This window comes from Notechis scutatus, chromosome 3 (genome assembly GCF_049901735.1).
Source record: "Notechis scutatus isolate UNSWTSFEM ecotype Mainland chromosome 3, rNotScu1.2, whole genome shotgun sequence".
Lineage (NCBI taxonomy): Eukaryota > Metazoa > Chordata > Lepidosauria > Squamata > Elapidae > Notechis > Notechis scutatus.
In genome coordinates, this window is record NC_142011.1 from 58,967,988 (window position 1) to 58,995,876 (window position 27,889).

Below are 27,889 nucleotides of genomic sequence, written 5' to 3' on the forward strand. Positions count from 1 at the left end.
AATATAATGCAAATGTTGAGTGCAAACAGCATGACTTTAGGAAGTGCAGACCGCTCTATACATTGAATAAAAACCCCAAGCATTTTAGTTCAAATGTGTGTGTACTTTCCTCTTTGGGAGAAATCTCATTACGTATCAAAACATTTAAGAATGCAATTCACACTCATTAAAATCAACATTCATAACATTTGGCATTTAATCTTAGCATTGCATTGAACCTAAATCAGAGACTACTTAAATAATGATCTGATGGGTGCAATTTATAATAAAACCTGAAGCTCGTCAAAACTGAGAAAATAAATCTGTTTTGTGATTTATAGATAAGAGAGACAGACAGACAGACTGTTCTAGGAAGCACATTGCAAAGGGAATAGAACTGCAGGAATAGGACATCTTTAGAATTTTATCAGTAAAAGCAAAATTGCAGTAGACTATATCTAGTAGACTCTTAACTGAAGAGAGAGTTCCTGTAATTAGCTTTGAAGTATGCATTAATACGGTCAGGATAGAGGTGGTATGTAACTCCATTAGTTGCTTGATGGAGTTATATAAATATTAGTTTTTATTATGAAAGCTGGTGGAATTTGGTCAGAACACAAGGGATAATAAACCCCATTGAATTAAATTGATTTTATTCAATGTATATACTGCCCATCTCACTACCAAGTCACTCTGGGCAGCCCTCTTATTATAAGATGGATCCAAGTATCCCTCTTTAAGAAATATTACAGCTTTAACATTGTCATATTGTGTTAGGTTATCATAATGCTCCCTCCAACTCCAAAATGCTTGAAGACAGAGATGTGACAAATGGATGTGAAATTTTGAAGCTAGAAAAAACTTGATGTTGGTGTTCTAACTAAGTAACAAAGCAGTTTAGTAATCAGGATTTTAAATTGGTAAGACTTTTGGAGATTCCACAATAAGATAACTACTGAAGTATCATGATTTATAAGAATTTATCTTTAAGAAATCAAATATTACATTTTAAAAAGCAAGCCAACATACTTTTACCATCACATCATACCAACTAGGCTGTATTTCTGAATTTATTAGAAACAGCGGTCAGTACATCCTTCTAAAACATTACATTTAAAATGTGCTTTATTGCAATCTTTATTGCATTTTTATTTTAAAGCAAAATAGGCCAGAATGCTTAGTGTCTGGAATTCCAAAGCTCAATCATCTATTTAAAAAAAATAAAAAACAAAGAAACATCATAGTACACTTGGTGACACATATGATGTTGCACTACTCATCTAGAAACTTCAATATTATTAACATACAACTGTTTTCTCCATGAAGCAGTTTCTTTTCAAAAGTTAAACAACATGAATTGGGCTACATCATAAAATGACAGAACAGGTTTTACATACCAACACGAATACCAAAGTTACATGCTGGAATTCATATTAAAAAGAATAAAAATAAAAACAATAGTTGTGGCTTCGTGAGAAGCAAATCTTTTGATAAAGAGTATCCATTAAGAGGAAAACCAAAATGTATTTCAAGAATGCAGTGCTTAGGTGTGAGATGTACAAAGGAATGCACATTCCTAGCATACTCCATTAAAATTAATAACAGTATATTCTTCGAGAAAATGATACTCTATTTATATCTATAGATATATCTGTTTCCATATATTGCAATTAATGTTACAGCACTGCTCTCCTTTACACCCTATTTCTAGATGGTGTGGCTTTCACTTTAAAAAAATGCAAATATTACTTTATCTCAAAAGAGTTGAGGACTTGTAGAAAGCATTACAATTTTGCTTTATTTGAAGCGAAAGAAGACTCACTTTACTTTTTGTAGCGAGGGCAGTCAAAATATAATCCAGTTTCAGGCTAAATGGTTCCAGCAAGAGGTGGGCAATTTGGACTCAATGGGGTAATGTCATGGCTAATGCGTATAAATGTATAGGTGAACCTATTTTCCATGTATATATACACGTAGCACACTTGCTCACATTCAAAACCACAAACAGAAAAGGTTGCAGAGCAATAGATGACATGGGGCTGAAAAGTGGCAAAACACAATTAACAGATTCATGTTTCTTTATAACCAGTCACCCCAAACTCAAACACTCTATACAGGTTGCTAAACTGGCACAGACAGCTGGGGTGAAGGGTACGGAGAATATTGTCCTTTAAAAATGCCTGGAAATAATTCTGTTTTCCTACCAATCTGTTACCTGCCTTAAAAAATGCTGCAAGGTGTTAACTGCAATCCTTCCACCATTGTAGGCAGATTAAGATTAAGATAAATTTATTGTCATTGTACTCAGAACCTGATTACCAAATCATGTGGAAAATCAAAGTAGACTTTAAATGACCCATTGTTTTATTTTTAGTGTTTCGGTTCTCTCCTGTTGAACTCAAGAGTTGCTTCTGTGCTATTTGCTGCGGAGAGCTCTTTAAATTATATTCTAGGTCACCAGGAGTTCTCTGTATCAAGACATGTTGCTGAAAACATAATCGAAAAAAAAATTGCCTTAAAAACTATGGTGCCAGCCAAAATGGCAGTGCTTGAAATTTTTTTTTAAAAGAAAAGTCAGATTACTGATATGAGGGGAAGTAAAAATCATTTGTGTTATCATTAAAATAATTCTTCTGCATATTTGCTATAGGTAGAAATATTCAAATCCTTTCCTCTTTTCCAGAATCTTACTGTATCTGTCAATCTACCAGTATGATCATTAAGAAAACAATTGATTCTTTGTATTTCAATGTGGCTTTTGCATTTTCAAAAAAAACTTTGTAAGACCAACTAATATAAGATGGATTGTGATCTATCCCATTGAAACAAGAAATTTAATACCAAAAATTTGAATAACTTCTATATTTCTTTACATTTTCCCCAACATGAGGCTTTTAGTAGAATTTATCACGTTTCCTTGACATTAAATATCATCTGTAAAATACTGTTTTCTCTAATTCTCACTGAAATTTATTTCTATTGTTTTAGTTTTGTGAGGGTGTTAATATTCCAAAGGAAGATAAGCTTTCCACCCCCCCACCCCCCAGCATTTCCATAGCATTAGTTAACTGCCACTTCTATTTCATTGTCCCTGCCCCCCCTCCCCCCACTGTGAGATAATGAAAGATTGCTAGACTAGTGAAAACAGAATGGAAAAGAGGCACTATTCCAGGGGTGGGATTCTACCAGTTTGCACCTATTTGCTAGAACCTGTTGTTAACATTCTAAGTAGTTTGGAGAACCGGTTGTTAGAAGGAATTACTGGCCTAATCCTGTAAGGAAGTCAGGAAGGAAACATTCTGGTGTTGCTTACAGAAACTGCCTCGCTGTTAACCCTTATTACATTCTTGGCAGGACTACACTTCCTGTCTCAGGAACTTCTCTGGAGTTTTTTCCCCCTCCTTTGTTGGTACTTTGCTTGTGTGGAGTGACCATCCAAAGTTACAATGGCACTGAAAAAAGTGACCTATGACCGTTTTTCACACTTATGACTTGCAGCATCCCCACAGTCATGAGACACCAGGCAAGGAGATGCGTGCCTCGATGTGAATGATATTGAGCTGGCCACACCCACCAACTAAGCCACGCCCACAGTACCGTTTGTTAAAAAATTTGAATCCCTCCCCCTGCACTATTGGTAATGAAGAATCTATCACTGGCAAAGAAATATAGCCACTAAAAGTATGCTGGAATAGAGTGGTGGCCTAAGTAAAACAGCAACAAGGGCTGTAGAGCCCAACTTTTTGATGACACAGAATATTTTTCTTGACTTAAGCAATGAAGCAGCAAGAGGTGAGTTGCAGGAAGTATTGTGGCATACCTAAAGTTTCTAGGAAGGTGGAGAGAAACCTGGGTTTGAAGAGAAGGACTGATGACTCAGGTATAAAGAAAAGGCAAAGATAGCAACACTGAGACTAATGGTGGCTCCTTATTCTTAATGTTGAATTTAGCATCTGCCTAATCATTCCAGAAAGAACAAACCATTATTTTGTTTTTTTAATATAGCATTATGCCCTAACATATTTCCACTGTAGTGTTTGAAAACAATCCTATCTTTGAAGTAAGATCTTCGGTTTTGTTTTTGAACAAGAATAACTTTTACTATTAAAGTTACTGACAATCAAATCTACAGTTAATTTTGACTATATTTTAAGCAAATAGGGAGTTTCAAGAAATGCAAACAATTATCCTTCCAATGGCAATTCTCTTTAAGGATAAAAAAAGACTGCATGTAAATTTACCTCATAAACTTATTCAAATATTCCAAACCATAAACCACTGATTTAAGAATTAAAGTGTCCCAATTAAAAAAAACAACCAATGATTGACCATATATTCAAACGCTTGGCTATTACCACATATAACCTGTAACCTAAAAAAAGTTAGCCACAATACACACTACCACTTTAGCTTTTTATTCCCCATTAACTGTAAATTTAAGATACATAAAATTTAAAACAAAAACAAACAAAAACCCCAATAACCATACATTTCATCAGAAAAAAAAAATCAAGTACCAAAAAGGGATTTTCCAAATTTGAAAAAGAGCAAAAAAGCAAAATTGCTACATGAACAAACACTGAATTAAGTCCCTGTGTATCTTGTCAAGACTTTTCATAGTGAGTGCCAGCGTTTATCCCCCAAGTCCGTAACATAGCACTAAACATGTCCCAATTTCTTTAAACAAACCACTGTATACCTATTCCAAGACAGATTGAATGACCTGCTCTATTCCTGAGATTATGCAGGTTGGTGTCTTGTAGCATTGATGTGGCTTATTTTATTTTAATCCAAGTGCTACATTATATAAAAGAAATACAATATGACTGCAGAAATTGCATATAAATGAATTCAGTGTAGATGGATTTGATGGATGTAGCTGGAAATTGGAGTACTGTATCCCAGAATAATGTCACACTTAGTCCATGATCCCAATGAATCCTATGGATGTGCAAGAAGTAACTGGTAGTTTATATGACTTTTGAAAAACAAAAATATGCAAGAGTACTTTCTGAGGCAGTGTAAGAGGGAATGGAGACACAAACAGCTCCAGTTTGCTCATACGAGCCCTTGTATATGTTTAAAATGGGTCTCTAGTTCATAAACTATTCATATGATTAAATGAATGGTTCAGGGTTCTGCTTAGGGCTAAGAGTGCAAAAGAGAAGTTATATCCTAGATGTTTTGTGAAACCTTCAATTAAATGTATGCATTAGTTCTTGTTAAGTACTACTGGCAAATAAATTAATTACCAGAAATACCGGTATTTCAATTGTTTTTAACCTGACCCACTGAGCATCACAGTAAATTTAGCAATTGCATAAAAGCTGAACTTGTGAGGAAACAAAATACTGCAAAATTCTCAATCAAAATGTGCATATTAGACAACACTATTTCGTCCACCATTTAACACTGCCAAAACAAAGAATGGATCATCAAGATCAGCATTTTTTTAAAAAATCATACTTTTTAACAACCCAAATATTTTTGTTTTCAGAAGCAAAGATCTTTGCTTTGCTTGGGATGTACACATTCGTTCATAGATTTGACTTCTGGAATTTTGTTGTTTTCTGTTCATTTCAGCTTTGCTGTTAGCCAGTGATGCTTGTAGGCAGCTAATCCTAACAATCAGCCAGGAGAATTAAGAATGCTGCCACTTGAGGTCAGCTAAGTCTCACTAATGTAAAAAAAAATATTGTAGTCAAGAACATTAAATCATGAACGCCTGCTGAAACTGCATGCAGATGGTAAAACATATTCTCTATCTATTTCAATTAGGTTTTAAATAGTGGAAAACAATAGAGCCATATTCATAAATTGGATCAAAGTGGCTCCAGAGGTATACATGCAATAGATGTTTAAAGGAAGTGTATATTTCAGAATTTACTGAAATCAACAAATTCCAGTGAGTTTGAATGGGTAAACAAGGTGAAATTTATTCATAATAGTGGGAGTTGGTAGATTTTATACTGGCAATCCATTTTGTGTTTATATTTGAAATAGCAAGATTGATTATTGAAGGCCCAGAAAAGTTCCACTGAAGTTGACATATGACTTTTGTAGCCTAACCAGTACTTGAAAAATGTGCAAGTGCCAGATGAGACCGAACAACCTGCCTGGCACCCAGAGGATCTCCATGCTATTTCTGAAAACTAGCACTTAACAGTAAGTAAGTAAGTAAGTAAGCTTTGCTGGTGAGTAAAAAGAAAGTGTGGTGTCCAGGCTTTATTTAAGAGGATGGGAAAGGGTCATTCATTATCTTTGCAGAAGCCTAGGGATTACACAGCTACAGTTCTTTTCACAAAGAACTACAGTCAATCCAGTTTTTTTCTGAAGACACTACTGTAGCTCTTGGCTTAAATGGCAGTAGAATAGTGCAAATCAGAAGTGCTATTGGGACATATTAAGCAGTCTACTTTGGCCCCTCCAGCTGATGATTAGAACTCAAGATCTTTCAATTCCTGTTCAGCAATTTCATATTCTGCATAATACATATGCTTTTTGTAGTGCATTCTGCTATATGTAAACATTTGTAACAGTCGGGGGGATCAAGATGTCATGAAAACAAGGAAAGACAGAAGAGGTTCATGTCCCAACCCCCTGGCATGCACTTTATGCTGAATTTGTTTGTTTCCCCCTTCTTTGTGTAAGTAATTGTTCTAGCTCAAGTATACAGAGAAAATTCAAGAAAATCATACATGGAGTGACAAAATGACAGCATTTTAGGAGCACAAATTCAGCACAAATTCTCACAGTCTAGTGGATCCAGTTCTCATTATTTGCTATTATTATTTGATGTTACACAGAATCTAGATGGATCTGATGACAGCAGAAAACCAAGCAGAACTGTTTATATTCTGATAAATTCTACCACTTTTATAGCTTGAGCAGTCTGACAAAATTCAGTTACCCAAATATTTGCTTGATGGTAAAACAATGAATTATAAAGATATGTATACAATCTGTGCAATGGAATTAATGATTTAGGGTGCAAGTCAAACATATTACAAATAAAATTACTGTAGCCAGTTTTAACAATATATAGACTGCACTCATAGGGATTTTTTTTTTTTTTGGTTTAGCAAGCCACTGAGAAGCAATCCATTGCACTTTTCAAGAATTTTTTTTTATAAAAACAAAATCAAACAATGTTTTCAAAACAGCAAAAATTATTAAGCATTTTAAAAAACATGCCAAGAGCCCGCTTCATTCTGGTATACATTCCAAAGCTTAGTATCTTTTAAAAAGAACATCTGAAATAGTTATAAGAAAAGAAAAATGTTAAAAACTAATGGGGAAAAAGTGGTGCAGTTACATCAGGTCAGTTATAAAAATGACATGAGAAAGTTTTAGCTTTCATAATTTTCTCTTCAAGTTTTGGCAAGTGTGCGATTGCAAATGCAATTATCCCCATAAGTGCTCAGTCCAGCAATGAGAAAAGTTTTGTTGGATAAAGTTTGTTTGTTTTTTAATTTGAAGATCTGTAGTGCTGTTGAAACTGAAACTTTGTTATTGTTGGTAATATATAAAGCAACATTTCTTTGAGGATATTCTTTTAAGAATGAACCTGAAACTTCCCCCAAAATTCCTTTGGTCTCCTCACCAAATACCATGCTACATCAAGATGAGCCCTCATTTGTAAGTTATTCTAACTTGCAGCAAAGTTGCTAAAATTAACACGGAAAAGCTTCTTTAGGTGAGCCTTTCTCCTATTTTTCTGGAGTTTAAGACAGAAAGACATTACCAATACCTCAGAAAAGAAAAATCCATGTAGAAATTCCATTGATGGTGCCAGGCAAAAATGTTTCTACAATTTTGCTCCAATGGATTTTTAAACACACAGTTTGAGAGAGTGTTCTTGTTCTTTTTGGGAAATCAAGAGGCAGTCTCCTTATGAACACAGCTGATCTTCAGGTAGCACTATGGTACCTATCCCGAAGCTGTTGCTGCTAAGTTTCCGATTCACATTCATCATATAACTTCTTGTGCAAAACGAGCAGTCTAAGGAGAAAGAATGCCCTCTGGGTTCTAATAAAAATTGTAGAAAAGAAATTCGAGATAACCAACGCTTCACCTATACTTCATCTTCCTAAAATTTATCTACAAAGGGAGGGCATCTGTGCGTAGACAGGATAAGCAAGACGGACATTTAGAGAGTCGTTGTGTTGGACGAGAGAGGTATGCTGGTAATGCAGGACTAATTCTTTAAGGGTGCTATATAGGTTATATGGCTCTGCAAACCCATAACCTCTTGGAGTGCTGTAGATCACACAGTGTTTAACTTCACCTTCAGTTCTGTTAAGGAAAAGAAACAATATTTAATGTGATAAGTCAGCTAGAAGATTACAATAAAAAAAAAAGATCCAGAAATTAATGAACCACACATTAGCTCTGTAATTCAAACTATTTTAAAGATTTTTAGAACATTGAGACATCGATAATTTTAAGAAATGTGGAGCTGTATCTAAGAGATTACATGTATACTATTTCTACAAAAATAGTTTTGTTTTTAAGTAATAGAATTTAGACCAATAGAACTGAAGAATGAAATATTTTGTCAAAAGAAATGACGTGAGTGAGTTGAGTGGGAATGAAGAAAAACCCAGTTTTTAAAGAAAAACCACTTCAAATTCCAATTAATTGTATGACTTATTTCATTAAAAGATTTGTATTTTACTGTTTGCTTTAGTGATTTTTTAATTGTATTAAATAATAAGTTCACCCAAAAGAGAAACATTAGGGGAATTGTGACTGGGAAAGTCCATTATAAAAAGTCAAATTAAAATATGCTGGTATGTATTTTTAAAAAGTTTTTAAGAACTAAAAGGAAAACATCCTTAAAGTAAAAAGCAGATAAGACTGAACCACTCCCAGTCTAAAGCAAGTTCCTCTAATATAGTTACAGTTTGCAAGTATGCCGAGAGCTTTTAGGTGATTCCTAAAGCCAATACTTACACCACAGAACAAGCATAGCAGCCTTTCTTGCTACTTTCTCGAATTAAAAATGCTCCATCAGATTTCCCGCAAAGCAAATCTTCTGCCTGGATGCGATTGATGTCTCCCACAAACCAAGTCTTTTCATCATAATGTGGCAGATTTTCATCTTCCTCATTCAGAAAATATGTACTAAGAAAACAACAAATCCTTTTGCCTTAATGGGGAGTTACTTTTTATAATAGGATCACTTATTCTTGAATAAAACAATATATACAAACATCAGCAAAACCTTGCCTTAAAAAGAGCACCTAACACTACTACCATCAACTTTTGTTAGAAGCATAACAAAAACTGGAGAGTAGGTATCGGTCATCTCATATATAAATGTGCACGCATATAATTAAAATAAAGAAGGTGATACTGAAGCATTAGTTACATTTTTGTGTTATATTCTACATATGGTAAAATCCATTACAATAATAAACTTTACTTTTTTATGAAAGTATATAAAACAGAATATCAGTGTCATTTGGCTGTTCTTATGGATGGTCTTTGACTAAGAAAATATACATATTTATGTGGTGATGACATTATTCTAGCACAGATCTGTATGCACCTCTGCTAGGATTTTAAATACAATTTGATAGCAATATAACATTAAACAATGGCACTTACTCATCAACAGTTTCATTTTTGATCCCCAGCCAGTCATTAATTCGTTTCTGCCTTACTCCTTTATGATTAAGCCAGCTGCCAAAGAGAGACAATACCAGTTATTAACTTTCTATAATGATTTGGATCATTCCATCAAATGCCTCTCCAAGATCCCAAGAATACTAGGCCTATTATTTTACCAATATAAATGGTTTTATTACAGAATTATGCCCAACAATAATGTTTTAAGAGTAGAAGACAGTTGTGCTTCTTTTGTCTGTGTGTACATTATGTGGCATTTTCTTTCTTGGCAAAAACAGCTGATTATGGCATAGAAAATATTTGTGGTATGTAAAAACATACACTTCCTCCTTCTTCCCTCAGTAATGAGAGAGAATGGCTAATTTATTCAATCATGCCCCCAATCATTGTAACACTAATGCATGAAGTCACCATATTGCAGAATGGCATAATTGAACATTGCATTGCCTTTCATTTCAAAGTGTCTGGGAATATAGAACAAGAATAGTATTGAACACGCTGAAAAGGCTAGCTAAATTTATAATTCTTTTGTGTCGAGAAACTCGCTTATCTTATTCTATGTTATTAGTAGAGGCAAGCAGTGGTAGGGAAAGTCACCTGGTTGGCCATGATTTTTTTGCTTCTAATTAAAATCCTACTCTGAATCGGGAACCTTTTATATTAATCAAAAACTATTCAAACATTTTAAAAATCCTTTTGTAATATCTTGTTTAGTTTTGTTACCCTTGGAATTAAAGCAGAGACTGGGTGTTGTAGTAGGTAGTGAATAATGGTTAGGTGCTTAGCTTGGGCTTACTTACACAAGGTATTGATCTCTGATTTTGCGTAACTGGATAAGATCAGGTTTGATACTGTTCATTTTCTTGTCTGTTTCTCGGTTGTCCAGGGCTTGCTTCTTCAAATCTTGTTCCAGTCGTATCTTACTATCATGAATCTCACCCAGGCGTAATTTCAATTTTTCATAATTTATCATAATCCTATAAAACAAAATCTAGTGTTTTTAAAAGTTAAAAATACACTTCTCAAACTAAAATATTAAGTTCTGGTTTTAAAAGTATGCACATATTTTATCCATAATTATATAGCACCCAAGTCAATAGCATGCACTCCACAGAATAATTCTTGTCCAACTTGAAAACATCCCATTTCCAGTTCCTCCTTTTTTTTAAAAAAAAAGCCTTAAAGTTTTATTAATAGTACATACTTGTGTCAACCTCAATCAGCTAAATTATCTTCATTATATCAGGAAAAATCCTTATGGTGTCTAGAATGTACCTATACCCCTACAAACTGCTTTGATGTGTCTTAGGGGATAGAAGTGATGCGACTGAAGACAGAATTCTGATCTCAGAGGGAACCACTGAGGTTTCTTCTTGCCTTTTTGCCAGCCTCCAATGCTGGGTCTTTGACAAGATGAAATATCTTGATCCAGGAAAGTCCTAGCACAAATATGAAAGTGGGCTGAGAATATAATGCTAAGCCTGGTGTAGAGAGCATAGAGAATATCTTTGAAAGACAGTGGAAGGATCCATGACCAAGCTAATGATCAGATGAGCACAGAGATTTTTCCAAGAAACAGCGGCTTACACTTGTCCCCCCAGCTTTCAAACATTCATATTACCAAGCGGGGGCTTTTTTCTCCTTAGTCTGACCATTTCCTTCTTTCAGATAACATTTAAATGATATTGTGAGGAAGATAAATGACATGCTTTATAAAAATGATTTTGGCATATGGTATCAGAATCTGAACTAAAAGGAAATTCAGTTATATAATTGAATATTCTTCTGCTGCTATAATTATACCTTTAGAGTATGTAAAAACTTCATTCAACACGAATGTGTTGTTAAATTTTCCTGCTTGGTTGTATCTCTGTCTGTCCTGTAAAGATTCTGCTGACTTCAAACAGCATAATTAAGTTTTTTAAAATTACAATTATTATTTTTATAATGAAGAATTATTTAAATTATTTATATATACCTGAACTGTTTGTCCCTTAATTCAGAAAATGGAAATTCAAAATATTTTTGTAAAGACTGTATGTTAAAACCATTAAGCTTTCTGAACTCAACAGAACATTCCTTCATAGCTGGAAACCGCATACTTATGTAATGACTCCAGATTAGTTATTTAGGTACTGTTTAATATTTAATGCAGCTCCTTCAGAGCGGAGTGAGAACAATTAAACAATATTGGGCTGACAATGTAATTACCATGCTGAACTAAATATTATTAGTAGGTATAGTATTTGGTAGACTTACCGTTCAATTTCTTTCTCATTCCCTTCTCTTCGAAATCGTTCAATGTATTCTTTGCTATACCGTTCTTGGGTGTGGCACTGCTCTTCAAATATTTTAATTGTTTCATTAAAAGCTTCTATTGCTGTCCTCTTCATTTGAATTTCCTGCACAAAGCAGTCCATTTAAAATATGATAGTTTACAACCAGAAGCATAAAGCTATTAGAATGACTTCTTATGTATTACCATTATATGAAAACATAGCACACTAGTAATATAGGGGGCAACATTTACAAAATTCAAACTTTTTTAACACTTAAAATTTTGTTAAAATTGATTCAAATCCAGATTTGTTACCTTACATAATGAAAAAAGCAACAATTTCAGTAAAGAAATTAAAGTGGCCTCAACCATGAAGAACCAAGCCCCCAAAATCAAATATGAACCCTCCAGCTCTAGATCTTAATGTAGAAGCACAAGAGAGTTTAAGGAGGGAAGTTTTTCTCCTGAATGTGCCAATCTGGGAGGTTTTTTTTTTTTTTAAAGAAATAAAGTAGTAGTTCGTAATATTCCAGATGTGATTGTATCTCAAAATGTCTACCACACGTGAAAATGCTTTCTGTTCCAGAAGGTTTATTGCCAAAAATAGGAACCATCCTGTAATTCTTGCATTCTGCAAGAATAGTTCCCACCTGGAACATAGAGATTGCATATCCATGATGTTGTAATCTCAGTTTAGAGGGAGTGTAAAATTCTGTAAAGGTACAACTATACATAACTACAAATACAGCAGGCTTGGTTTAAATAACAAATTTTAATTTCACATTGGCCTCTGATATGTAGTAAAATGTAAATCAACTTGCAATATACCTGTGATGTTCTGGTATATTCTTCATATAATCTATCATATTCTTTACTTTTCTCTTGATATTGAGTGTGGTATTCCTGAAGCTTTTTGCCCACAGCATCAATATTATCTTCTTTTACCAACTGATCCTGCATACATCAGAGCAGAAAATAGATACATTTTTTTACGAAAGAAATTCAGATGCTGCTTTTGGTGCATAACTACCTCGGGAAAAACACATAAATCATCTTAATCTTACAGAACAAATTCTTTTCAATTACCAACATTCCTACACCCAGATTTTAAATGCTGATTGTTCCAATTACTAAGGAAATCTATACATCTAAAGATGATATAGTTTTTGGACTTTTTCGGAGATCAACTTTTTTAGGATAAATGTCCAACACCAACTTCTTCATTAACTGTTTAATCTCACTACAAACCATGGTAGGTTTTCATCAATGAAACTATTTGGGTCTTTTTTTTTCTTAAAAAAAGATATCAAATGCAATTTTTATGGTAAGTAGATAAAATTATAATCTGTTCATCTTACTTTTGCATCAAGATTCATTTAGATACACTTTTTAAAAACTTGATGTGAAATTATATTAGATGAACAGATCTCAACCATTATAGTTTAAAAATGATGCCAAAGAATTGATATACATGGTGCAAAGATAAATTCTTGTTAAGAAGTCTAAAAAGCACTTGAATTTATTTATGTTGAAATAGTAAACTTTTATTTTTACATTAGATACTTAATGAAATGGGTACTCTAAAGTAAAAGCTGTTGAAACAATTGTATTTTAGCTGTGGTAAATTAAAGTATTTAAATAGGAGTAGAAAAATTATTCAGAGCCTATTTTTCCACAAACATTCAATGAGTTCCACCTATATGCTCTTTGAAAACTTACCTGCTGATATTTAGACACAGGATACATCAGCTTCACATCAAGTTTAGGATTATACTGTGCAAGAGATTCATGATGATAGTGGTTGATCAATTCCACAACAGAATTAAATGTCAGTGGATCAGAAAAGCCATATTTCCCATCCAGATGATATATTTTTATTAATTTATTATTGCCACCCTTCCTAGAAGGTAGATAATAACCATCATCAGGTACATAGCACATTGCATTGATGATGTATACAAATCATAAGATACTTTATGCTAAAATAGAACGCCAAATAGAACAATCCCTGCAATATTATTTTGCACCATAAATTTTCATTTTTGTCTGTAACATTTCATTCATTTCTGTAATATTAGTGCTTAAAAATCATATGAAAATGCATCCTAAGTAGAGCTACACCCAAACCTCATTAAGAACACCATGCTTAATAAAAGCTTTAAATTAAAATTTGGTAGAGGAATTTTTTTATGAATGTATAGAAAACATTATTCTTTCAGCCTGAGGAATTTTATAAGACATGATTTGGCTTCCCCTAATTTTATAGTCAAATGTTCTACAGAACTACAAGGAAAATAGTTAGCTGGCCTCAAATATATTGCAAACATTTGTATATCTGTGTTGCTATAGACAAATAAACAAATTCTTCTGGAGTCAATATATTAAAACAATTAGTAGGGTGAACCTGGAAAATTCAGTCCTTTTGATTTCCAGATATTATTTTACTGTAATGTACTTTTCTTGAAGAATTAGTATCTCAAAAACAGCTGAGATAAATATGAGAATGTAATTCTGAATAGTTTTTAATCATGTGACTGTTGCACATATACATGTAACAAAACTAAAAATATTAATGGCCTGTCAAGAAAGTGTTTGAAGCAGAGAGCAGAAGCAAGCCTTTAGCTTTTGCATTCTTTTTTTAGACCTATCCTGCATTTACTAAAAAAACAACAACCCAGCTGCCATTAATTTCCAGAAAGCAAAATAAAACACTGTAAAATACAAAGAAATGAAGAAAAAACAAGTATTTCTTTAATAATGAAAAATAGTCACAAACAGTAATCCCATAAGACAGATCTAAATTTATGAGAGTAAGTCACTCAAGATTAGGAATTGAATACAAGAGACAATGATTCAATGCAAAACAATACTCCTTGCTTATCTATAATCAAAATAACCTTTGATTTGAGTTTGACTTGGTTTGAGAAACTATTTGAAGTAGTGATTAAGGCATCAGCTAGAAACTGGGACACCATGAATTCTAGTTCTGCCTTGGGCAAAAGGCCAGCAGGGTGAACTTGGGCTAGTTATTTTTTTCTCAGCCCTTGGAAAAGGGCACTGGCAAACCACTTCTAAAAATTTTGCCAAGAAAACTGCAGGGATTTGTTCAGGCCATCTTTGAGAATTGTTCATAACTGAACGGAAGAATTTCTTTTTTAAAAAAGGCATTGCTTGTCACCTGGCTATAGCAGTAGCATATATGAAAGAAAAAAGTAGTCCTCGACTTATTACTACAATTGAGCCCAAAATTTCTGTTGTCAAATAAGTCTGTTGTTTTGCCTCACTTTAAAACCTTTCTTGCCACAATTGTTAAGTGGGTCGCTGGAATTGTTAAGTCAGTGACACAGTTGTTAAATGAATCTGGCTCCCCATTGACTTTACTGTCAAAAGGTCACTTGTGCCATTGTAACTTTGAGTAGTCACTAAATGAATAGTTGCAAGGCAAGGACTACCTATATGTGAGAGATATCAAGAGACTGGAAGTATATAAAAGACTGAGAAATTTCACCTCTTCCTTTCTCCTGCACGTTTAACATTTTGTGAAGTCAATTTGAGTCTCATCGGCTTGAGGTTGACTCAGCCTTCCATCCTTCTGAGGTGGGTAAAATGAGGACCCAGATTGTTGGGGGCAATATGCTGACTCTGTAAACCGCTTAGAGAGGGCTGTAAAGCACTGTGAAGCGGTGTACAAGTTTAAGTGCTATTGCTATCATGTTAGTTATTCCAAGGAAAGGCAAGTATTATTATTACTATTAAAGAAAACCATCATATATTATTGCTTATTTTGAGATCTTTAGTTTGCCTTCAGATAACTGTCTGGTAGAAAAGAAAAGGTTTACATAACAACTATAGGGAAACTGCTAAGGATAATTATAACAACCAAGACAATGAAAAGGATCTCTGCAGTACCCAAAAACAGCTCAAATCCTGACAATCCTATTTTTAATTCAGACTTCTGACATCCTTTGAAGCTACTCTGAAACCATCACCTCCAGAACCTGGTTTTATAGAGAAAGAAAAAAGTCCTAGGCTGCCAATTTCCATACAGTTTGCAAATGCTCTGGCACAGATGATGCTACTCTTTCGTATTATGTGGCACTTTTATAGCCTAGGACATACAGTACCTAAAAGAACATTCTAGGATAATAAAGAATATTTACCATTCACATTCACTGGTTGCAATACATCAGTTTACTAGCAAGCACTAAACAGAACTTTAGAACAGACGGGACAACTTATTTACCGGAGTGTGAGTGTATAGTCTCCCTGTTTCTTTGTTGATGCATCTCGCACCAAGAATGTTCCATCAGGCATGTCTCGGAGTTTGTCATTTACTTCTTCTCTGGAAGTATAAAAAGTAAATAAAATACATTTACTTTTACTTTTAATGGGATCCCATCATAATAGCAGTGTTAATTGCTAAAACATCTATCGTACTCTTGTTTTGTTTCCTTCTAAAACAATTACACATTTCCTACTTAGAACTTTCAGAACACTGTTGCCTACAATAGTTTGCGGTCAATTTTTAGAATTTACTTATATGGTCTGCAGCTTTAATTAAACTTTTTTTTAAAAAACACAAGCTAATATTTGAATGTGTTACTTGTGATTAGTTATAGCTATTGATAAGTGCAGTAACTAAGGATTGCTTCACATCAGATTATTTACTGTTGATACTTTTAATCACCTGAATCCAAAGACAATTTTACATTATTTAAATGTATTCAATGTATCAACTTTTGTTTTGTAACTGATTATTTTCTGAACATATACTTGGTTATAATAAATTATTAAGATGCATGGGACTTTAAATAATAGTCTATTTTTTCTTGTTTTTATGAACCAATTTTAGAAAATTACAAAATCAATGATTTGAAGAATGACACTGGTGTGGCAGTTACTGGGCAAAAGGAATTTTTTTAAAAATGAAATGAAAGGAGATATGCAAACTCTTTATTGATAATCACAATATTTCTAATTTGCACAATAATGGTTGCAATGTGACTATAATTGGAACTGTAGCTCTGCCAGTGGAAAAGAAGCATTGCTACTCCCCTGCCACCTCTCTAAGAGTGCACTGTACATGACCTACTGAATCATATACTCTGCATTATCTAATCAAATACTTTCCCCCCTGATTCTTTTTAAAATTAGATAGTTGCATTCAATGCAAAAAACTTTAAGATCAAATTCACTTGAAACTAGGCTACTTCAGACATTTGATTTTAATGTAAAATCAGTTTATACTTACAAAAATATAGTTTTTAAAAATTAAAGTGTCCATTTCTTGATTTCATTATGGTTTAACAAGTAGCAAAATTGTAATTTTAACACTGAGTAAAAAAAACTTTTCACTAAGCTTAGTATCTTCACAATACTATCTACATAACTGCCTATTATTTAATATTCTTTACCTTGAGATGTCTCCCCAGTACCATTCTGCTTCCTGCAATGGCGAGCTGCAGCTCTCTTTTATCTCATTTGTATTTATAGGAGTTATTGATTTGGAAGGCTTTGGAGGAAGAGCTGAAAGAGAAATTTGGTCTATTATTTCTTACTGCATAGTACCATCTAAAAATATTAAAGAGAGGATTCAAGTGGGAATAAGAACACTTAAGAACACAATTGTTAATAACATTCAAGAACTAATGTCCTTCCTGAAATTACTTTTTACTTTTTATTTAGCTGTTATTTGATTACACATAAAACTATTTCATCTGCAAATTTTATTCTGGAATTAGGTAGTGCTTGAATTAAATAAATTACATTAATATGTTTGCCATAACACAACATACAATTATCTTGCATTTTGAGTTCAATCAGTTGTTACATATAGCCAGTCAAAAGGCTCTGTCACTCTGAGTACGTATGTTGAAATGGAAGAAGCACTGTATGATAAAATGGGGCTAAGACTCTGGATATAACATATTGATGGAACAGTGGGGGAATATGTGCTTAGAAAGACTGAAATTTACATTATTATAATTTAAAAGAGAACTTTTATAAAATTATATGCCGTTAGTTGATTCCAGAAAAATTGTCTCGAATGTATAAAGGTACTTCAAATTTATGTTGGAAATGTGGACAGTAAGAAGAGTCATTTTATGATGACTGGTAGTTAAAAAGCCAGAAATTTTTGGACTCAAATACATATAATGATACAAAGAATTTTAAAGATCAACGTTCAACTGAAACCAGAACTTCTCTGGCTGGGATTAATGGAAAGCCAATTAAAAAAGAGCTGTGGAAAATTATTTAATATGCATGCATGCTTGCATACACACACACACACACACACAATCTTCTGGATTCAGGTCTGTTCTCTCTGACCTCAAAAACATACATGATTACATTTGACTAATACCCAGATAGAAAAATTAACAAAAAATACCAGATATGAAAAGGCAATTGCAAATCACATTTGTATCACTGCCAAGAAAACTAACTGGACATATCTATGAAGTCATTGGGAGCTAAGTTTGACTGAAAGGAGACACAATTTTAGGAGTGATGAACCACGTCTTTTCAATACAGTACTGGCAAAAAGAAAAATGTATGCAAACCATTAAAGATCTCATATAAAATATTTCCTAAATCCTTTCCCACAAATGTTTAGTACTATGTAATATATTGCACAAAATAAAAGCTGTGTTTAGTTTCAGGAGTATATTTTGTGTAAAACATGCAAGATCTGCATCCTAAGGAACTTGATAGTATACTGTCAAAAACACATGGTTTGGATGCATAAAGCTCCTGACATTTCCATTTAAAATTACCCTATCCAAACTGGGTCAGGAAATTTTCTTTTAAGAAAAACAGAAAGCCTATGAGAAACAATGTCCCTTGATGCTTTCAATACAGCTATGTATGTTCATAAGCAGGAAAAGTAAATCCTAATGTAGCCACACTAATATTGCTAAAGGGAAAACAAATAACAACGCTGAGGTCAAACTGCATGCTAATATTTTAAAACTTTCATGTAAAAACAGCAAATTTATTCTCTTTTACTCCAGAAGGCAGAAAACAAACCAATAAACTCAAGTCCTAAAACATTTGAGTTTTCAACTAAATTTCAAGAAATACTTTTTAGCAGCAGCTATTCAAAAGTGGAATCAATTATCTGAAAGCTGGTGGACTTGCCTTGTTAAAATTTTGTATCCTTTGTTTAGAGATTAACTTTGTTCCAGTGGACTAGACCTCTGAGGCTCTTTCCAGCTTCATGTTTCTAAATGTTTCCTATCCCAAAATATGTTTCAAAACATGACTTGAAGAGTGAAAACAAGTATCTTTATTAGCCATGTTGATGATAGTAGATAGGCGTAACAGAAGGTTTAGAAAAGGTTTGGAATGAATTCCTATATATTTAGAACAAGAGAGCAACAGGAACTGTGATAGTGTATAACTTTTCTAAACACCAACTTTAGTTGTTAGCATTTTATACCTATGGAGCAGTCAAATTACAGAAGATAATTTTGCAGATTCACAAGATGTCATTATATTTTTCAGATACATAAAATAACGTATTTGAGCATTTTTGTTCCCATAAATTTAAAATAATTGATATGACAAATTTAGCATTATTTTAATTTCTGTTCTGATCCTGAGACACCCAACACATATCTGCTAGGCACTGGGCTCACAAAAAGTATCATGTGATCAGTCATACTTTCAATCACAGTTCTGAAAATTCCAGAATTATGTATTACCAGGATATTATATTTAACTATATAATATATTTATATGTTATATAAATAGGGGATATTTGCATTAACTTTATATGAAACCATCGTTATTTCACAGAATCAACTGTGAATATAAATATACAATATTTAAAGAAAAATTGCTTCATATGCTATCAATGGAGAGGACATACTATAAATTACGAATATAAAACCAGGGTCTTAAGTAACAGAGAGGCAGATTTCTGTTGAATATTAGAAAAATTCAACAGTAAGAGCACTTTAACAGTGGAAATCAATAACCAATAAGAATGTGAACTCCATTTCCCTGGATGTATTGAAACAGGCTAGACAGTTATGGGCACTTTTAATTGAATTTATGCACTGAACAAGGGCTAGACTTATTTGTTTAAATGGTCCCTTTCAGTTTTATGATTCCATGAAATAAACAATAGCATGCTAAGATACAGTTACTCTGAACTATGTCCTGCTGTAACTGGAAAGGGATTGAGAGAATTAAGAACAAAGTATGCCAGTTGCAATTTACTACTTGCTATACAAAGAATAATTTGCAAGTATACGAAATCATAATCTAAGCAGCCACATACGAAAACTGAGCTTGGCTCAATGGTCAGTGTAGATGCCAAATAACTAAGAAGACCAGAGCAGAAACCTCTCTCATAATCTTTTACAGCATCTGTTACAAATCCCAATGCAATGTACTGGATTTGTCTCTTTAGAAGGGTAAGAATACTTCCTGAGTTCTTTGCAGTTCATAAAGAGACAAAAGAACTTGTATGCTGCTAAAGGCAGCTTTATTGTTAGCAGGCTATTTTCATCCTAGGATAATCTGTGAGCTGCTCTGATTACCCTGGTGGGCTAAAAGCAGACGACAATTTCATTTGAATATATTCATCCTTACAAAAAACAAAAACAAAAAACAAAAACAAAAAACCCGAGAATGAAAAATAGAAATTAAAAAGATAAAGTTCATGCAACAAAAGAAAAAACTTCTAAGTAAACTAATATAAAGAAAGAGAAAACAAATGTATTTAAGAGGAAAAAAATAAATACATTACTAAACCTTGACCTCATGGACAACACTGAACCAAATCTGCTATAATATGAAAGAGAACATTCAGTCAGAATACATCCAAGTATAGATTGTGGAACATGGCATCAATTTTAAGTACCAACTATATGGATTACATTTAGAAAATGAAAGATAAAACATGTCCCAGAAAAATTTGAGCTGGAAGATACAGTACATAGTTGGAACTCATGGTCAGTATAAATAATGGGTTAAATATGCTTAATGAGTGAAAGAGACTCTAGGAGCTATCTGTAGATATATTAGAAACAACAAAGTGAAAAAATATTCCCAAAATTTTAAACAGGAAAGAACTGAATAAGGATGCATAGTAATTGATGACTTTCAGTATCAAGCAAGAGAGCAATAAGAATGTATCTCAATCAAGAATGTAAAACAAGGAAAATAATAAAAATGAAAAATGTTTCAAAGGAATTATAGGAATATTTTCAGTATAGCCAAGACAGAATTATTAAAGAGTAATCATAATATTATCTAATAGAGGCCAAAAATATTAAAATAGCAACTCCTTTTTAAAAAAAAAATACAGAAAAGTTAATACAGTAAAGGGAATATATTCATTAAACCACTCTACAGAAACCTGTATCATAGGCAATAAGCCAACTGACCTATAGGAAAGCATTAGGTGCTGAAAAAAAAAGTACCTGAACTTATTTTTATTGTTAAAAGTTTAGGCAAAGAGGCAGCTAAATTGCTGGTAAGTCCAACAAATTTCAACAATGTGAAATAATATTCTAGGACCTAGAAATGAAAAACTATCAGGGCATCCTAAAGGTTAACTATAGTCATCCTAAAGAAGGGAGGCAAAAAAAAAATCCTTGAAATTACTAACCTGTCATAGTAATTTCTCACACCACAAAGTTTTGCTTAAAATTTTAAAAAGAACAAAGCTATACAGGGAGACAGCAAAATGAATGGACAGGCAGTTTTCAGAAAAGATAGAGGGACATAAGATGCGATAACAAACATAAAATGGATAACAGAGGAAGGAAGAAAAGGTAAAAGAAAATTACCTTTACTTTATTGACTACAGCAAGGCTTTTGTGTAGATCATACCAGACAGAACGTGTCCTACATTACAGCTAATCAAAGTGTCCAAAGATCCAATTATTCTTCTGAGGAAGCTTTACAATGTTCAAGAAAGCTACTATAGGAATCGAATTGGAGAATCAGGGTAGTTGAGAATAAGGAATAGATTGAGAAAGAATGCACATTGTCCCCATATCTATTTAACTTGCACAGCAAATACATTTGAAGAATAGAAGATGATGACTTGGACCAAAATATGAGACAAAAATGCTAACAATTTAGGATCTGAGATGACACCACTTTGTTAACTGAAAGTAAAGAAGCTTTAGAAGAGTTCAAAATAGAAATTGAAAAATCTGGGTTGGTGTTGAATGTTTTTTTTTAAAAAACTATTTATTCAACTGGTAGTTGATGGCAAAGCTTGACATATATTTTAGTTTTCTTGGGATCAAGAAAAGATAGTGTGTATTGTGCTAGGAAAAATAAAGAGATTTACTATGGAGGAAGCAACTAATTAAGATATTATCATTTCTATGGTCTCCACTCCACAAAAGACCCAAACGAGTGAAAGTAATGGTTATTCCAGTGAGAAATATAGAAATGTAAAATCAAAACTTTGAGAAAAAATGAGATGGAAAAGATGGTCACCTTCAACTTACAGATTTAGAGATGTTTACTGAAAGCATTATGAATGGCAAAAATTAATCAATTGGTTCTGAATGAAACAAAGACTGATGCTCCCTTAACTTGGAAAATTTAGGAAAGTAAGAGAATGAGAAGGCAGCAGAAAAGACAGATGGACAGGATCAAAAAATATTACTGGAATGTGCTTGAAAGAGCTATAAATTATTGCTGGCACAGGTCCTGGTATTTATCTACAAAGCTGCCAGGAGTTTCTGCTCAGGTTGATAACACATAACTAAATTACTAATGGTAAACAGTTTTACATATATTAACAACTCACATTTTTATGGTATCTTTTATAACCCACATCACCATGAACAAAGTTTCCAAATATAGATTCAGAATGGTTCCTTTGTTAAAGTAATTGTAAAAGTTTCTTTCCAGTTCTAAAATTCTATGAAAAATAGATTTAAATGTTAAAGAATTTGCATTGGAAAGTTCTAGCAGTTGCATTCAATGGCTTTCATACTAGCAGAGGCTTTTATTAACTGCTGTGGATTTTCTCTTGTCTCCCAGGCCAGGTGTGAACTTGGCATTTTTAATAACCAACTTCCAGTATTTTACCAACAGAGAAAAACCGATCAAATACCAGCTGTTATGTGACTATCAAGTGATGCCAAGAATCCAAAAGCAAACATGTCCAGATAAAGCTTGTCCAATAGAACTAAACTTGGTCAAAACATCCCATTGCTTTATTTAATAGAGTACCAATTTTTCAAATTACACATTATTTCACTGCATTTTGAAAACAATATAAATAATAATTAAGAACAAAACTTGTACATTTCATTTTAACCTGTTTAAAGCAAAACTAAACAATAAAAAGGAAAAAACTGAAAAAACAAAGGCAAAACAACACTGTTTTTCTACTACATTATAGAACTCTGATTTTGCGTAGTTTTTAAAACTCAAATAAATGGGTCAAACAGGCACAGCAGAATATTCCTAAGGAATAAGCAGAAATATTCTTCTCCCCAATCTGCTGAGAAGTACAAGTACAGGTACTTTTGGTCCTTTGGCCCCAGATGTTAAAGAAAACATTACTACATCTTTGGGCAACTTTATATAACCGCAAACCCATCATTTTTCATTAGTAATCTACTGTTCCAAAATTAATAAATCAGCAGCCTTACTCCCACTTTTAAAGTAAGAAACGCATAATTTGAGTTTGAAAATCTGTATTTTAAAATCCATATTGTTGAAAATAATTGGGAATAAAGCATTATGAATTGGCTGTAAAAGATGCATATTTTTCAAAGCAAACTATCTTAGTTTATTATTTTAGATAGATTTCTGGAAATTAACACAGTACTTACTATTCATAGAAAGCGGGAAGAATCACATGAAGGGCCCTCAAGACTGAGTTCTTAAATTTGCAAGACACATGCAACCTTAGTTATTATTTGGCCAGCTAATAAAACCTAGGTTAAATTAGCATCTGTTTGAACCAAAAAATGGATGTATAAAGTAATTTAGATTCTTTCTCCCATAAAGCATTATGAATAAAATATTTTGATTTGCTGATTTAACAAATCTCTAGTCTTTGGCATACAGCAATAGTAGGGCACCTGGTATCAATGCTCTAGAAGTATCACACAACAACTTTAACTGTCAAAAACTACACTGATGAAGAACAGTATTGCCATATAGTGTGTGCACTTTAAAATAAACCTTAAAATATAATTTATAGTTGACAAATGTAGAACAGTTTAATGAAGTGGGTGGAGAGTGGGAAGATTAAAAATGTAGATGGAAAAACATTTTCCTTCTAAAATAAGATTCCCTCATTTAATGCATCCTTAATGCAATAAATATAAATGATATAAAATATGAATATAGTGAATAAATATATAAATAATTCTTTCCCTTGGGGATCATATATACTGTGGTCTTCTGATAGAATTTTAAATACTGTATTCTAATTTTTCTTTAATATATGAACCTATTTGAAAACACAATGTTAAAAATTGTAGCAATGATTTTCATTGACAGGAATGTTGTCTACTCCTGAGATGCCTTGATATTACAGTTGAACTATTCTTCTGGGGAAAAAATTCAGTACAACAAAAGCAAGTTTGAAAAACAATACCCATCTCTAGTTTTGCATACCATCTTTACAATTTGATAAATATTTATTTTTCTATACCTGGGAATCAACACAATCAATCTAGCTAGGCATATGCAAGCTAAATTAGAAGATTAGACAATAAGAAACACAACTTTGTACAATGCAACAAGGCTCTCTTAAAATGTATCTGCAGCTGTATTCCCATTCTTAAAGTCAGCATTTCCAACCAACCTGATGCATTCAGAATTCCAATGATTCTAACTGAGCATCAGAAACTGAATTTTGAAAGAAACAGCATTTCAGTCAAATATGAAATGTGCTTAAAATCATATGTTAGTGATGTCAGTATCCTGACTATTTATGAGTTTCTGTCAAGGATCTTTAGCACAGCTGCTCATGCTTTGTAAATTATTTTCCTTTTCTGTACACATAATTTAGCTCAATAATTCAATTTTTGTGTGAATGTGTTTATCTACATAGAAATAATGGCCTTTTTCATTCAGTGGGTTTTCATGTATAAATAAAGTTTGTATAAGACTGCAGTCTTATTACCTCAAAATATGAATCAAATGGAAGCTTTAGACAGCAAAAAGAAAGAGTTACTAAAAGATAGTCATACTAGTATTTTATACTACAGGTAGTCCTCGCTTAGCAACAGTGGTGGATTAAGGCTCACTGGTGCCCAAAGCACTGACAAATCTTGGTGCCCCCTCCTTTGTACATACTGTACAAACGAAGCCATATTCTCAATTCTGTGGTGCCCCCTTTGGGCTTGGTGCCAACAAGGACTGGTCACAAAGCTATTTTTAAACATAGCTGTAACTTCAAACAGCTACTAAACAAGGCAGACAGGAAACGAGACTTATCTGTACTACCGCGAATCTTGTGGTAACTTAAAAAAAAAAGGTAAAGGTAAAGGAATCCCTGCAGATTTTACTTGGCTAGTTGTTGCTGATAAAAATATTTTTTATACTAACACATATGGGTCTCAGGCCACTTCATCACATCCATGCAATGAAAAGTCCTTCTCATAGGACTTCACTCCATACATCAGATGAAGTGATATAAAATGTGATAAAATAAAGTTGGATATAGTTATTTTTTTTTAAAAAAAATGGTGGTATAGTGATTAAGGGATTGAACTGGGACTCAGATTCAAAACCATCCTCAACTATGGTAGTTCAGTGGGTGACTTTGGGCTAGTCACTCTCTCAATTCAACCTATCTCTTATGACTGTTCTTGTCAGTCAGGGGAAAAATGATGGAATTTTGATGTATATGAACCCTTGAGTTCCTAAGAGGAAAGATGGGATATAAATGTAACAGAAGATCGGGCACGTTTTTCCAACTGTATTCCTTAATATTATGTATACAGTAGAAATCTAAGTTCCAAAAATATGTTCAAATCCACAGATTACTACAAATATTCATTCTGTTTCAAGAATTTGAATCCTAAAATTCATCAATAGGAAACATTTTATTAGTTCATACATTGAGACAGAATTTACAGTTATTACTAAGTATTCTGTCACTACCATTTTTAGGAAAACATAATTTAATGAACAAAGTAAGTGTTAGGCACAATGTATGTTTATTGTTCTGTACAATGCAACAAACTTTAAACAATTATTGTATCAATAGGCCAGAATAACTATTACTATGGCTGTGTGTTAAATAATGATGAGTTACTTACACACTTCGGGAATTTTCCTAATACTTTCATTAAAGAAAGTAAAAAAAAATCTCTTTAATATCTCAGATTTTTATATAATGATATCAAATTAATATTAAATAAACAAGCAATAACATCTACAATCTTCCAAATCCTCTAGAATAACATTTAATTATAGAAATAGGGAGCAATATATTCACCAAATTAGCCACCTAATTATTTCTTTGGGGTTTAATGAGTATTATTCCATTATAGAGCAAAATAATCAAGCCTATTTACAAATGCAAAATGAAAGAATTATTAAGGCACACATATTTTATTGTATCCAAATGAAACATTAATATCATATTTGTAATTCTTTAGGTACCAGAAGACTATTGAATAAATTACATATTTCTTGCTTCATACATAATATGAACTACATTCAGAAGTTAGGAGGCCAATAGTCTCAGTCCAGCTCTGGACATGAGCATTTTCTATCAAAAGATCAAACCAGCTGAATAACAGGATCTACATGAACAATTTAAAGAGTGGATTGGAAGTGCAACTCTCTAAGCTTAATCTAACCGATACACCATACTGGCTTATGTTGCATCCTTTCATTTCAAAACTCGCTAAGCAAAACATTTAGTTCAGCTATTTTGCTTTCATGTTCTTCTGAAACAAGATAATCCTTTTCTTTGCTTTTTTTTTTTTTGCAACTGAATATTTGAAGGAGATGGATTTACACAATACTTATTGTACATTTGTTACTTTGTAACAAAATAAATCTGATCAGAACAGCAATGGAAAAAATTAAAAAAGAATATTTGTATTTAATGGTAGAAACATGTCAACATTAGGCTAATCAAGAATTAGAACAGCCTAAAAAAGGAATTTTCTCATTTTTATAACTATTGTAATTTGTTTTCATATAAGGGGGAAAGACCTTGGAGATTAAGAAAGAAGAGTACCTAGAATAGTATTAATTAGTCTCTTCTGCCTGCTTATCCCCTAAGGTAAAAGTAATCTGGATATTCAATAGAGACTTGTATCTTTAGCTTAAACTAAAGCTATGAAGTGTCTTCTATGTTTCATGGAGAATATCTGTATCCTTACTGCATAGCAACCAAGGGGAAGAAGTGCAACTTAACTTGCAAAAGTGCCATGAAAAACAGGCTATACATACATTCTTAAAATCATCTTATGATTTTTTTCCCAAGATCCAACAGCAAATTATGTGTTATTTGGTTTTTTAAAACTGTATATAGATATCTTAAATATACATTTGCTGTGACCCTAACTCAAGTCATTTTCTTCAGACAAACTACCTTTTCTAGATGCATTAAGCAACCTCCGGACCAATCAGTTTTTCTTGTTCCATGTAGAAGCCAACTGTACAATGCTGACTTCTGACTATTACAAAACCATTCCATTCAATGCAATATTGCAAGATATTTTTTTTAAAGTCAGTCTTTCTTGGGAACCAATTTATTTATTATTTCACTGCTGCCTTTTAAGACATATCCCTTCCGAAAAGGGTTTGCAAACATCTTGCAGGTCAATATAATAAAATGTAAGCTGTAAGATAAAACATTAAATAAAATGAAAATAAATGACTGAATATGCCTCAATTGGGGGAAACTACTATTTATTTAATATCTCGCACTTTAGCAGGAAAGTGTCTCATTGCAGCATACAGATCCATAAAAAGAGTGTCTTTTCCCTCAGGCTACAACCTAAAATATATTCATCCCTAGGACGAAGGGAAGGAGTG

The 27,889-nt window shown here is 32.9% G+C and overlaps 1 protein-coding gene across 1 annotated transcript in view; it reads right to left on the reverse strand.

Annotated features, from left to right (window-relative positions):
- Positions 1 to 6,828: 6,828 nt before the first annotated feature.
- Positions 6,829 to 27,889, reverse strand: part of PIK3R3 (phosphoinositide-3-kinase regulatory subunit 3) — a 37,417-nt gene continuing 16,356 nt past the window's right edge. The window contains exons 2-10 of the mRNA XM_026665792.2: positions 17,305 to 17,416; positions 16,134 to 16,232; positions 13,610 to 13,790; positions 12,719 to 12,844; positions 11,872 to 12,014; positions 10,413 to 10,589; positions 9,592 to 9,666; positions 8,935 to 9,105; positions 6,829 to 8,274 (exon numbers count right to left, since the gene is read on the reverse strand). Coding sequence (XP_026521577.1) covers positions 8,076 to 8,274; positions 8,935 to 9,105; positions 9,592 to 9,666; positions 10,413 to 10,589; positions 11,872 to 12,014; positions 12,719 to 12,844; positions 13,610 to 13,790; positions 16,134 to 16,232; positions 17,305 to 17,416 — 1,283 coding nt within the window. The 3' untranslated portion in view covers positions 6,829 to 8,075. The remainder of the gene's footprint in view (positions 8,275 to 8,934; positions 9,106 to 9,591; positions 9,667 to 10,412; positions 10,590 to 11,871; positions 12,015 to 12,718; positions 12,845 to 13,609; positions 13,791 to 16,133; positions 16,233 to 17,304; positions 17,417 to 27,889) is intronic.